The following is a 13,897-nucleotide window of genomic DNA, read 5'->3' on the forward strand; positions in this document are numbered from 1 at the left end:
GGCGGTCTTTGTTCCTTTTGTTAATGCAGTCACACGCCCCTGTCTCCGCAGTAGGGGGCATCCAATATCCCGAGCCCCATTTGAAATAGTCTTTATCAGTTACCACGTTCTAATCACATGTAGGCTATAGAGTTTGGGGCTATAATTTCATCTAAATGGACAACCTTTGTAATATGAATGATCTATAATACAGCAGTCAGATGATGTGTCCTACACACGATGAGAGACAACAATAGTGGATTTAACGCTTAAGCGTTGAGGTAGTCAATATTTAAATATCTCTGCGGTTTTTAAACTAATGCCACCCTCCGTCATTTACTTTTCCTACGCAAGTATATTTATCACATGCATTTGTTTTTAGAATTTCGAGATCGGAAACAGAATTTGTGTCATATCCAGTTTTTAACGGACATGTATTTCTTTCTTCTTCTCTTTCATCAGCAATCAGCCTGCTCAGTTGATGATGGCCCATCTAAACTACACCTAAACTATATTGAACATTATTTCACAAATCTAATAATAGAGTTGGTCAAAATACAAAATTAAATTGGCAATAATCTGATGGGTGACAATATTGTCAATTGTCAAATTGAATATGAAGAGACATTGCAGTTTAGTTGGAATTGACACAGAGGCAGGGAAACAGAGCACCAAAAAGTGACTTTTTCAAATCCTCTGAGGCTCATACAGAGTTACATGCAGGTAAGACCCTTTAACTTCTATATACTATCAGAAAGAGCAGATTCTGAGGTTTCCAAAACACTTACCTTTGCCAAATAATAAAAAATATATGAGAGATTATCTCTATTTCAGAATGTCACCTTTTCCAAGAATAACTGTTCCATGTGCACCACAGATAGCCTACACTAACATAAACCAATGAAAATGCTCTTTGATTTGTTTTATTGGGTAACATATTCTAATGTTATCCAAACCTTCATAACACACAACCAAATGATTATTTGTGCAATAGTATATGAAATGTATTTATAAGACTGTTATTTTGCAGTCAGAATAACTACTCATTGGCTCAAAGTGGAATCCCTCAAAGCCTTTCAAGAGGTTAATAAACAACACGGATTTTGAATGGCCTTTAGTTGGAGATTAAGGGGCTGTGTGCATTAGTGCCTTGTCATGAAGCCACTATTGTCCAGTTATGGAATGATGAGGAAGTTGGCATCTAATTAATTACTGATTAATTACTTATTCAATCAATAGACATAGCCTGTGGGTTTGCAATAGGCCTATGGCATTTCATTCAATCCAATGATTTATGATAGGCCTACTCCATGGTCATTGCCAAGGCAGGCTAGATGAATTTGGGAGTTATTGAGATATAGAGACAAACCATCACTTTTCTTCTGACTGGCACACAGACAAAGGGCAGTGGCCCGTGCGATGCATGCGTCGCACGTGGGGGATAATCCGTTCCCCCGCGCATTTGTTAAAACCTCTTCTCTGGCAGATTAAACCGCGCGCTACAAACCAACCATCTGTCACCAGCACCTCACCACCACGTGCACACGCACACTTCCCTCCACGGGGATGGACCCGGAGGAGCGAAGCCGCGGAGAGGCATTCGCTTCACCAGAGGGGTGTGGATGAGGCCGGTGGTGGCAACTCAGACTATTCGGTAGGCCTATTTTTTTGTTTGAGTTGCAAGTGGAAGATGATGCTCATTCATTCTAGCACTGTTATGGAATGATGACAGACGAAGGAGGTTGCAGGATTTCTCAAAATCATGATCCAACAAGTAGGTCTATATTGCGCAATTTAGATTTTGCATTATTGTTCCGCAATTTAAAACAATTGATTTACTCACAGTCTGGCCTAAAACCTCCACAATACACTGTTGAAGCTATAGTTTTCAAACAATCATACGTAGTTTTAATGTACATTTATTTAGTCAAAAGAATATCCTCATAAGATATGATACCCAGTTCAATACAGTTTAAAATGTGTTCTATTTTATACCCTTATCATGTCTGTCAATTCCCATTCAGTTGGCGAGTGGGCCTACACACGCTCTACCACTAGAGGATAGTATTGACTACAGTAATGCTTGAACGCTATAACAATTATTTGATGAAATTGTTCATCTTCCGAATAGAGTAGCCATGGTAAATATGTGTCAATAAGTGAGAGCAATGAAATTATGACAGTCACTTCAGTACATCAGGCATTCCAAAAAAATGTGACAGGACAATAGACCTGCTTCTAATGCAATTTCCATTGAATGCAATGCTTTTGTTACATAGTCATGAAGAAACCCTGGTCATATTATGGTTGATAATACAATTCAATTCATGGAAACTTAAAATATTAATGCCTTGCTGAGTTGCCTTCAATTCGGGACTTTGGACACATGGGCCGAACTGGGACCATATGAAGCCCTTGTACCCCAATTTGCTTCTGGACCATATGAACACAAGGGTTTGGTTGACTGACAGAATGATCATGAGATACTCACTTTTATCAATGCATTGCTTATCAATGAATGTCAATGGTTTTATCTCATGTAGGCTACTCTAAGTGTTTTAATAAAGTGCATAAACGTTTTCAGTTTTCAGTCAAGCGGAAACAGTTTCGACTTTATGCACTAACATGACAAAAACAACACAAACCGAGCTGTTAAAAAACGATACCTTTTTGCCTTATCTTTTAAATGAATACCATGAAATAAATACTACTTCTGTGCAGTATGTGACACTGAATTCCCTTGTAATCAGTAAGACATTCTGTCTCTCATGCACACTAAACTTTGAGTTACGTTTCATTATATGTTGAATCGTATATTTCTTTAATAAAAACACACAATTAACCGAAAGAAAAGGTTAGTATGTCAAGACACGACTGTAACAGTCAGAAACAGTGCCAATAGAATTCTCAAAGAAGGGGGTAGCACATGCATAGGCCTATACGTTCGTTCATTTATTTGAAAGTCAAATAGTTGTTAGACAAGCATTTTTGGCTCCAGGCTTAAACAGGTTTTTATCTTTGACTATACAGTATGCCTATTGACTTCTGTTGGGATTTGTGTATTGGACACTTATATTTCACATGTAAAAACAACCTTAATATAATATAGCCGATATCCCCATTTTTAAAACAATGAAACAATTAGTCTCGACAATAAAAGAAGTATTCGGAAATGTCATTACATCTATCATGAATTGGGCTCCCGAGTGGCGCAGATGAAGGCACTGCATCTCAGTGCTAGAGGGGTTACTACATACTCTGGTTCGATTCCAGGCTGTATTACAACCGGCCGTGATTGGGATTCCCATGGGGAGGCGCACAATTGGCCCAGCGTCTTCATGGTTAGGATTTGGCCGTGGTAGGCCGTCATTGTAATTACGATTTTGTTCTTAACTGACTTGCCTAGTTAAATAAAGATAAAATATAAAAAAATGGTTCAGAAGTGTAAAAATAGTGGCTTCATCATTGTGTAAACACACTGGTAACACTATCTATGTGTTGTGTATTTCAGCTATGAAAGACCGAGGGGTTAAAATATGGGGGTGGGTAGCCTACTTCGACATTCTATTTATAATTGGCAGAAAAAAATTCGTAACTGCACTAAAGGTCATTGAAGGAGTTGGCTTGAAAATAATCTGAAGATTTTTTGGACATGCGCAGATGTGGGATGCCATATTGGAACGATCTCTGTGCTGTGCAGTTGGAAGACGTCGCTCGCTGGCTTCCACCGAACGAAAAAGGCTCGCAAATTAGACGCGAAAAAAACATCATTAAGGTAAGACAGGTGACAGGTTGACGCTTCTTTAAATATTTATGTAGGTTACTAATCCAGAGCCGTCGTTTTCTCGACGAAATATCTACCGTGAAAGGTTTTTCCTGGCTAAAACCTTTAACCATTCCTACTCGAGGCTGTTTCTCTAGAAACATAAATACTGGCGCATTCAGGAGCCAAGTTGTTCAAAGTGTTTTTACGTGCGTAATTATAGCTTTCACATGCGGTTAGAACGTCGCTTCGTGGCACTTTCAATTTAGTTAGTATGATTGTTTTTCTTTATTTAATATAAACCTTGATGCGAAAATAAATTGGTTACATAAACATTTATTTTAATGCTTGCCGTGCGTAGGAAAAACACATTTCAATAAGCCTGATAAATGAATTTCCATCTAACGGTCTGCTTTCCACTAAAAACGATAAAATAGTGAAATGCTCATCAATTCACACCCCTGACTTCATTTTAAATGTTCATATTTACAGTTTAAACGTGTAGGTGTGTCACATTTTCCCCCACACATAGGTGCGCAAAGGCATCGGAAAATACCGGACATTGCCAATATGTCAAACCACTTTCAACATGGCGGGTTTTGGTGTGTAAAAAACTGCATGTAAAATCTTTGAATGAGGAAAAAATAAAATTACTGCAGTTAACCGTCCAGTTTCAGTTTCTTTTGATGCGCATTAACAAGCTCTAATGAATTAAATTGGAAGTAGACCTTTAGCAATACTGTTCGAGTTTTTTTCCGCTGCAATACTTTGCGTGCAAAGTACATTAGCGAAGTGCCATATACAAATGACTGACTGTGTAACGCACTGAGAGGACGTCGGCGACACCCGTATCCCACAAATGCACAGTACGCCTAGCTACATTTCCTGTTTCACTTTATCAGCATTAGCAGTTACAATCAATTTTTTTATCGTTATTTAGTAGACATACAATAATGGTCTGATGAGCGGTTCCGTTTGTCTTTTTAATCATCCATCAAGGGTTTAACATCCAATCTTGATGATTGTAAAATTGCACGAGGTAATTCTCCCAATCCGACGTTATGCCAAATTTGTATGATGAAGTTGCTAATTGGGTTAAACCGCGCATATATCCATTTAATTATTTATTTTTATTGCGGGCGGTCAGCAAATCCGGAGTTTAGCTGCGCATTATTCTGATGATCCCTCTTCGGGATTACATTCGGCTCCATAATGAATATAAAAATAAAACCACGTTACCGAATGAACAGTGATGTGCATTTGGACTCTCATGCGTATTCAGGCTGCCTATTGCCATAAAACCCTAAAACATACGGCAGGTCGGAGGCTCTCATGTGAGATCGTTTTGTCTTGGTACTGGTGTAGCCTAGATGGAATGGAAGCATGCAACATCATGGAGAAGATCTCGCCTCTTTACAGTAAAACCCTATGAAGTGTCCAGGGATCTGGTATAGGGGTGTAAAGATGATCAAGGATGCATAGTTATTGATGGTTTTATTCATGTACTCCTCAGCGCCGTTCATAATCGATCTTTTCAAAGCACTGGCCATTGTATGTAAATGTCCCTGATAAGGTTCTAAAGGAAGAACAGATAAAATATTGATGGATTGGCTCTGCTTTGTGAGTGAAGACAGAGAATTTTATTAGCCAAGAACAACTTACATTAATAACACATCTTTCAAGGTGATTTACATAACAAAGTGATATGGAAAACGGATGTATTAAGTCATCAGGTGAAGATTGTGACTTGACATCTTCAGTTCAAAGGTGTCTGCTGTAGTTTCAGCTGAAATAATGGCAAGGTAACCACATCCCCAGGCTAATTGTGCATGGGAAGTGTCTGGCTGACTAGATTCATTGCAACGTAAAGAAAGCCACATTTCGTTTTCTCCACTATGAGTTCAGTGAGGTGTGTGGATGAATGAATCAGAGGAGTTAAAAAAAAAATGTTTTTCTTTTTTTGACCTGATCATGAGCAACTCGATGTCTGGAGGAGAGAAAATAAGTCAGCATAACAGACACAATGTGTAAAAAAGCTGTCCAATGATTGGCCTACATCGGATGTTTTTTCTTCAAAGAAGATAAAGATATATTATACAACATGACATTTGGATTAAGATCAAACAAGATCCATTTCCATCTATTTTCGATTATTTTTGAGTTTATGGAAAATGTAATTATATAGACCTTCTGATGTGATGTTACTCAGACAATAGCTTGATGCTGGAGAAGTTGCCTGAAGCTGCTGTTGTAGGCAGTAGGCTGCCCATTAGTATGTTTTCTCATTGCCACTGTGCATTGTGGCCTGTCTGCCTGGGGCAGTTGTTTGCTCTTCAGTCTTTTAAATATCTCAGTCAGCTGATCTCACACAGCATCACAGGCTGTGTAATAAGGAACACACCAGGCTAGATGAGCCATAGAGACAAGACACTATATTATACTGATATATTATACAAATACATCATAGATACTGATAAATCATGAAATCTTTCATTGGATGTGATATTGTGGATTACATAGTGAGTGATAAAACAGAAGTGTAGAAATCATTGAGAGATATCGTTACTCTTCGCAGGATAAATGGTCAAATATACAAACAAAAACATGACGGGAGATGAGGAAGGACACACCCAGCCCAAATAGTGTTAGTTAATCTGTTTATTCCCCATTGTGTCTTTCTATTGTCCTGGTTGGGGTTTTAGAGAAAGGCAGCTAAGGGACGGCGTGTGGTGTCTCCTGGACTCATCAGGGCTAACCCATAACACCCCCCCCCCCCACCATCTCAATCTGATGAGGCTTTAACCAGGAAAGACCTGCGTCTCAGATTAACACACAGATCAGCCTAATCCCCAGGATCCAATCTGGGCTGCTCACTGGGATGCTGGGGACCAGTATGGACCAATATGTTTTAATTTAGTGGTTTAGTTAGGCTGATTTAGTTTTTTTACTATTAGTAAAAAAAAAAAAAAAAATCTGAATTGTACTGCCTGTGTAAACACAGCCTTAGATCCTCCTGACTGAATGCTATAATAATGAACATTTTCAATTTAAATCAGTGAGAACATTTCTGGGATAAGTGACCCTCTGTGAGACAAGTTGCTCGGTTCTCTCAATCTGTGATTTTCTCTGATTGTGTCTTAAGACATTGTGGTTTATACTACATTTGAGTTATTTCATGGACCTTGTTGTCTGTGATCTCTGACAGGTTATGGTCTGTAGTCAGATGGATCCTATGTTTGCGTCCCGGAGGATGTGGACTATCAGACAGAGTGGAGAGGGACAGGGGGCAGTGTCATGTGAGTCCAATTAGACCAGCTTGTTGTTTACGCTATGGATAGATGTGTGTTTGGATCCCTGCGTGACGGAGGACACGTTCAGAAGGATTTACATGTTGTGAAAGGACACAGCTATGCAATGAAGCAACGAGTTGATTTCAATGCATTGCCAATTATGTTCCTCCTGTTATAAAATCGCATGATGACAAGCACTTAACATTGCCTATTGCTCTTTTGAATGGGGATTTGAATGCTTTGGCAAATTTGCGAAGTCTGCAGAGAATTGTTTTTGTGTATTAGTTTGATTGAAGGGAATTGATATGAATCTGCTCTTATGAATCAGTGTTAATTGAACATTTGATGGAAGTGTGTGCAGTTACAGTGAGTCATTGCGGAGGCTGAGTGAAATGGCAGTTGTCCCAAAATATCCCAAATGTAGCCATGTGATCTGGGAAAGAGACAGAGTGGGAAAACAATAGGAACCTATTTATTTTTTATTTTTTCTAAGGCCTTTAAGATAAAGCAAAAGTATGAGTAAATTATGACTAAGCGCTATGATTCCTATGCGAGCGATTTTTAAGCCATTTTAAAACACCTCTTCTTCCGTAATGGTTTATGTAGCGTTCAGCTCTGTGGCATGGTTTTATGAGGTTCTGCTGTGTCAGTCCTGTTCTTCTACCTTATTTCAACTGTGATTGGTTATCTCTTGTGGCTGAAGAGCTGTGCTGAGGTATGCAAATCCACGACAGCAGAAACTGCACATTGCTCTCGTAGACTGAACCAAGCAGAGGCATAGGGTAGAAATGCACTGTGCTGAGCAGGTATTCTATGCTGTACAAGTATAATGAGTAGAACAGAGGCTGTCCCGTCGGCACAGTGGGCTGGTCTGTAGGCAAAACATCTTGTTTTCTCCAACAGAGAATTAGTGAACATACAAGTTCATACAAGTTCAATCAGGAGAAACGACAGGGACTATCCAGCCACGCTACATTTTTAATGACCTGAAAAAATGACGTTTCTACCTTTTTTAGATTTTGTGGCAGAGTGAAAGTTAAGATATCAGACAGGAGAGGTCTGAGCAAAAAAGAATGTCTTTGGATTTTCACCCTCCAGACATTTCCCAAAAGGTCTTAATGATAAAATACATGTTGTAAATGTAAACAAGAATTAATGTCCCCTATTTCAGATTACTCTGACGTTTTTCTAGCACTGTACCCAATGATTTATGAAAACTTGCTCGGTGAGTCGATGTGCTCATTGTGGCTTTACAGACGTGTTAAATGCGTTTTATGTACACTATTCATGAAATGCACATTGTTTGACTCCAACCCCATTCGATGCCTGGAACGAATGTGGGTGGAGCTATGTCTACATAAAGGTGCTAATAAAAAATGTAAAAAAACCTCACAAGCCCTGACGAAGGTCATGAGGCCGATACGTAAAGCATAATTACGAGCAGTGATGCTATCAAGAGCAGTGTGCGGGTTTCTTCATTTTTCTCATCTGTATGGAATAAATGCCTGTATTGTCTTTCGTTATAGTGGTCATTGTTTAGATGGACATGATATGGATTTTAATGCTCCATTCCTACTTAACTCCTCCTTTGTGTGACACAGTGGAGGAATGAGGGAGATGCAGTGAAGACTGAGAAGTCTGAAGACAGACGGACAAAGGGTAAAAGGGTAAAGGTCACCAGGAAGAGAGAGCAGGATGCAGTCCCGCCCACAGGACAGGCCGTTGGCCCTCTCCGTGGGGAAATCCCACAGCCCGGCCAATGGGAGAGATGAACGGGTGCACTCAGGTGAGGGATTTTACCTACACTTTTTAATCTTCTATCTCTTCCTCATTTTTGTTTGTCTTCCATTGTTTTGATGACACGTGAAGGGCACAACCATTAATCTCCATTGTATCACGATCACAACAGGGGATTGTGATAAGCAGCCATTTTCCATTTTTCCCCATTCCTTTTTACATGCCACACCATTATTGACCTTCAACGAGGTCTCAGAATGCGTGTAGTGCAGGGCTATTTTGGGGGTTTGGATTATTCAGCAGGAATCTGCAGTAGCCACTGTGTCCAGCTGTGAGAGAACCTGGTCCAGTTTACCTGGTCATTGGTGTGGGGAAGTATGAGCTGACTGTGAAGTCATAGTTAGTTTCTATGTCATGGTTTTCCTGTGTTCACTTCCTTGTTCTGTTCAGCCCTACAAGGTGCTTCTTATCAGATAAACAGACTTGAAAAGTGGAACTTGGATTAAAAGAAATAGAAAACCGGAAAGTTTTGTTGGGCGGACAGGAAAGAGGAAATACAACTCGCCTAGGAGCGTTTTCTCAACACCACGGTTGATCTAACATATTTTTTAAGTATAAAACATATTTTAAAGGATTTTTAAAGTGATTTTCTAAATCTCAAATACGCTTGAATGACAAGGTTACTTTTTGTTAAAAGCAGCGGTCGTAACGTGACCCCTTTGAATCAGGTTGAGATGGACAGTGGAAGGTATGACGTCATAGCCTTTGTAATGGTCTGGGGATGGGGAGTGTGAACACACAAACACACACACACACACACTGCTATGTGTAAGGGAGAAGAGCAAGCCTAGCAGATTCTTTTCAAAAAGCCCCCCCGACTACAACAACCGGTAGTTTCTTCTCTCTCATTAGTGCAGGTTAAGTCCCACACACTAAGTCCCATGAGACACAGCCTAGAGAGGAGAAACCACACAGCAGGAACAAGAGATGCAGATTCTCTCTCTCTCTCGCACACACACACACACGCACACACACACACACACACACACACACGCACACACACACACACACACAAGACACATTATACCTTGTCCAAGTAACAGTCTCCCATGGGCAAATTAAACCGTTCTCACCTTGAGGAGAAACATTAGTGGCATTACATAAGACCTGGAACACACACACACACACAACTCATTAAAGATCAGATACATTTTCAAGTGACCTAATTTTGAATGGTTGACAAGAGACTAAACTTAGTTTCAGCTGGTTCCTGCTGTGTTCTGTCACGTTCTGACCTTTATTTCCTTTGTTTTGTCATTATTTAGTATGGTCAGGGCGTGAGTTGGGGTTTGCAGTCTATGTTTGTTTTTCTATGATTTGGGTATTTCTATGTTTCGGCCGAGTATGGTTCTCAATCAGAGGCAGGTGTCATTAGTTGTCTCTGATCGAGAATCATACTTAGGTAGCCTGGGTTTCACTGTGTGTTTGTGGGTGATTGTTCCTGTCTCTGTGTCTGCACCAGATAGGGCTGTTTTTGGTTTTTCCGCATTTATTGTTTTGTAGTGTTCGTGTTTATCTTTTTTTATTAAACATGAATCAATATAACCACGCTGCGTTTTGGTCCGCCTCTCCTTCAAGTAAAGAAAAGCGTTACATGTTCTTTATAAATGTCCTTCCCCATAGATTTAGAGAAATGACATTGGTGTGTGTGTGATCAGATCTCACCCCGCTTGTCTCGTTAAATCTGTATGTTTTGTTTATTACGACGTATCAGCTTACACAGTGTCTTTGATCGTTGCAGAATGAAGGCGTACACATTTTCTTCCCACTCCACGCAAGCTGTATTCCACTCGACTCCTTCGCTCGGGACTGAGGACATATACTGTTTTATTTACAACATTATTCCTGTCCTATTGCCTTTTCTCCGCTGCATTGTCATTTATTCTAATTTTATTTAACCTTTATTTTGACAGGGAATCCATGCTAAGACCAAGGTCTCTTTTCCAAATGAGCCCTGTTTAGCACAAGAGTACACATAAAATTACAATATACACATTAAACTACACATCCATATACACATTAAAATATACGTTATTACACAACAATACATGAAAAGCAAAACACAATCATAAAAAAACACATTATCCAGAAAACCAGGTCCCCTAAAAGCTGTCTGGAGTGCCCTAGAGGCAAAAAATTCCTCCAGTTTTAAAGTACATTGGGGATCAGATCTACCCAACTCAGTGGGGATCGAAGGGCTCTCCAGAGTTCGCCATCCCTGAGACCGGGTCTGGTATCTTATACTTATATAAGTAACGGTGTAACGGTTCACCAAACCCACAGTTGGGTACGTATTGCGGATTTGGGGTCACGGTGCAGTTGGAGTACAGCGGATAATTGAAATGCCATTCTCAATGTTCAGCATTCACAATGTTCCTGGCGTTGTCTGTTGTGACAGGATTGTTATGTTGGGCCTGTCGGTTTTCCACTCTGATGCTGCGTTTGTAACCATGTGGGAGGTGGAAATGTACCAGTTGTGACGTCGTAAATACCAGTTGGATGCGTTCATGTTATTTGAACTCGCTGATAAATGCAGATTGGCTAATGGCCAACAAGCTGCGTCGACTATAAACTGAAAGTACAACCATCATGCTTGTTAAACAAATTATGGAGTTCAAAAAACACCGTAATGGATTTATTTTAACTGCAGAAAATACTGTTTTAAAGGCCATTTCCTTACTAGGTGACGTCAGAGGTCACCATGTCGGAGAAGTGGGTGCTCCGGATGATAGACGAGTTTCCCACCAGTAATGATCACTTCCCACTTGGTTACGAACGCACCATGACACTGCCTCCTTAAGTGCCAGATGCACAGTTGTGACTCTGATGAAGAGGGCTTGTCTATGGCATGGGCCATCAACCATTCCGGGGTAATGTAATGGGCTGTCACTGTTAAGTGCCTTCACAGTGTGCATTGGCCAATTCATTGAGAGCTTTGGCTTGCTTACATAGAGCAGAGACCTGTTTGCTGAAATGAGTGCAAGAGGGAAGTTTGTAACGTGGCTCGAGTATTGTCACGAGGTGCTGAATCCCTCTTGTTCTCAACCACAGAGAATGAGCACATATCTGCAGCTGTTAACCAAAGACTCAAAAAATATATAAAAGTCTACCTATCACTCCTGTCATTTCTTTGGCCGAGTCAGAATCAGCTGCCAAGGAATGCTTGAATGCAGAGGCGATGTTATGTTTCTTTGCGTTTCCGTCGGTATACTGGGGTGATGTCAGCGTATGTGTCCGTGTATTTGAGGTGTTGGCACCTGCAGAGGCTATTCTCGTTGAGCAGTGGCTACATACTGTTTTATCCACAACTCTCTGTCCATCGGCGTTGTAATCTACTGGGAAGCCAAACTGTTCGCAAACTGGAGATTTAAACGATGCTGGCGCCTCATCAACGACAGTTTGAAATGAGCCAATTAAGGTTTAAATTTACAACGTGCACATAGACTCGAGTTGTTTGAATGGGATAGACTGGAGAAGAAAATCCAGCTCGGATTTACTGAAGAGACATAAGCCTACAACGCAGCGTAGGCATTTCAATTGGACATTTTATTCATTTACCAGACTCTGTTCTCCAGAGCAATTTATAGTAGTGAGTGCATACATCTTTCCCATGTACTGGTCCCCCCGTGGGAATCGAACCCACAACCCTGGCGTTGCAAGCGCCATGCTCTACCTACTGAGCCACACGGGACCTCTCAAAGCCTATAGGGCGTTTATTTTATTTGATGTATTCATTCGGGTTCACAGTGTGAACAGAACTTTAACTCAGAATGCAGGGATGTGTATTGCACCTATCGCCTGCGATTAATGATGACAACTGCATCCAAGGGCTTCGATACAGTGGCAGCTGCATTCATATAGACAATATTACCCTAGTCTATAACCGGTATGAATGTCGACTGAATGATTTTGTTTCTGCTAGTTAATGAAATAAAGCATGTCGTTATAGAGTGTGACGCTGTTATGCTTGTATTTATGGTGATTTTTAAAAATGTTTTGTGACTGGGTAAGTGGCAGTCAAAATGATTGACGGGACTTTCTTCCTATCAGACGCAGACTCCATGGAGGAAGAGGCCGACTTTAATTGGGAGGAGTACCTAGAGGAGACGGGGGCGACCGCGGCACCCCACACCGCTTTCAAACATGTGAGTGAGAAACACACGTTTACATTTCCATAACCCTCACAACATCTTGTAAATACTGTTGTTGAATTAGTGGCAATCACGCAAATCCCTTTAAATGTGTTTGAGTGAGAATGTACTTCAGCTACTGATGTTAAGCAGTGTAGTTAGGCTCATAGGCTCAGGCATGACTTACCTGCTGAAGACCACACTCAAATAGTTACATATTCATAGTCACTGCTGTTCACCGAGACTCGCATACCAAAGATGACATACCCTGCATCCTCATTGTTGCATCTGTGCGTTCAGAAAGTATTCAGACCCCTTGACTTTTTCCACGTTTTGTTACGTTACAGCCTTATTGTAAAATTGATTAAGTAGTTTTTTCCCCCTCATCAATCTACTCACAATACCCCATAATGACAAAGAAAAAGGGAAATATCACATTTACATTAGTATTCAGACCCTTTACTCAGTCCTTTGTTGAAGCACCTTTGGCAGGGGTTACAGCCTCGAGTCATGGATACACCTGTGTTTGGGGAGTTTCTCTCTGCAGATCCTCTCAAACTCTGTCAGGTTGGATGGGGAGCGTTGCTGCACAGATATTTTCTGGTCTCTCCAGAGATGTTCGATCGGGTTCAAGTGCGGGCTCTGGCTGGGCGCTCAAGGACATTCCGAGACTTGTCCCGAAGCCACTCCTGCATTGTCTTGAATGTGTGCTTAGGGTTGTTGTCCTGTTGGAAGGTGAACCTTTGCCCCAGTCTGAGGTCCTGAGCACTCTGGAGCAGGTTTTCATCAAGGATCTCTCTCTACTTTGCTCCGTTCATCTTTTCCTCGATCCTGACTAGTCTCCCAGTCCCTACCGCTGATTAACATCCCCACAGCATGATGCTGCCACCACCATGCTTCACCGTAGGGATGGTGCCAGGTTTCCTCCAGACGTGACA

The 13,897-nt window shown here is 40.9% G+C and overlaps 1 protein-coding gene across 4 annotated transcripts in view; it reads left to right on the top strand.

The window, feature by feature from the left end:
* The first annotated feature begins 3,663 nt into the window (after positions 1 to 3,663).
* Positions 3,664 to 13,897, top strand: part of sfmbt2 (Scm like with four mbt domains 2) — a 52,701-nt gene continuing 42,467 nt past the window's right edge. For all 4 annotated transcript variants that reach the window (XM_064939756.1, XM_064939758.1, XM_064939757.1 and 1 more), the window contains exons 1-3: positions 3,664 to 3,754; positions 8,634 to 8,818; positions 12,880 to 12,974. In XM_064939756.1, the coding sequence (XP_064795828.1) occupies positions 8,728 to 8,818; positions 12,880 to 12,974 (186 nt within the window). In that variant the 5' untranslated portion in view covers positions 3,664 to 3,754; positions 8,634 to 8,727. The remainder of the gene's footprint in view (positions 3,755 to 8,633; positions 8,819 to 12,879; positions 12,975 to 13,897) is intronic.

The sequence above is a fragment of the Oncorhynchus masou genome, chromosome 27 (assembly GCF_036934945.1).
Source record: "Oncorhynchus masou masou isolate Uvic2021 chromosome 27, UVic_Omas_1.1, whole genome shotgun sequence".
NCBI lineage: Eukaryota > Metazoa > Chordata > Actinopteri > Salmoniformes > Salmonidae > Oncorhynchus > Oncorhynchus masou.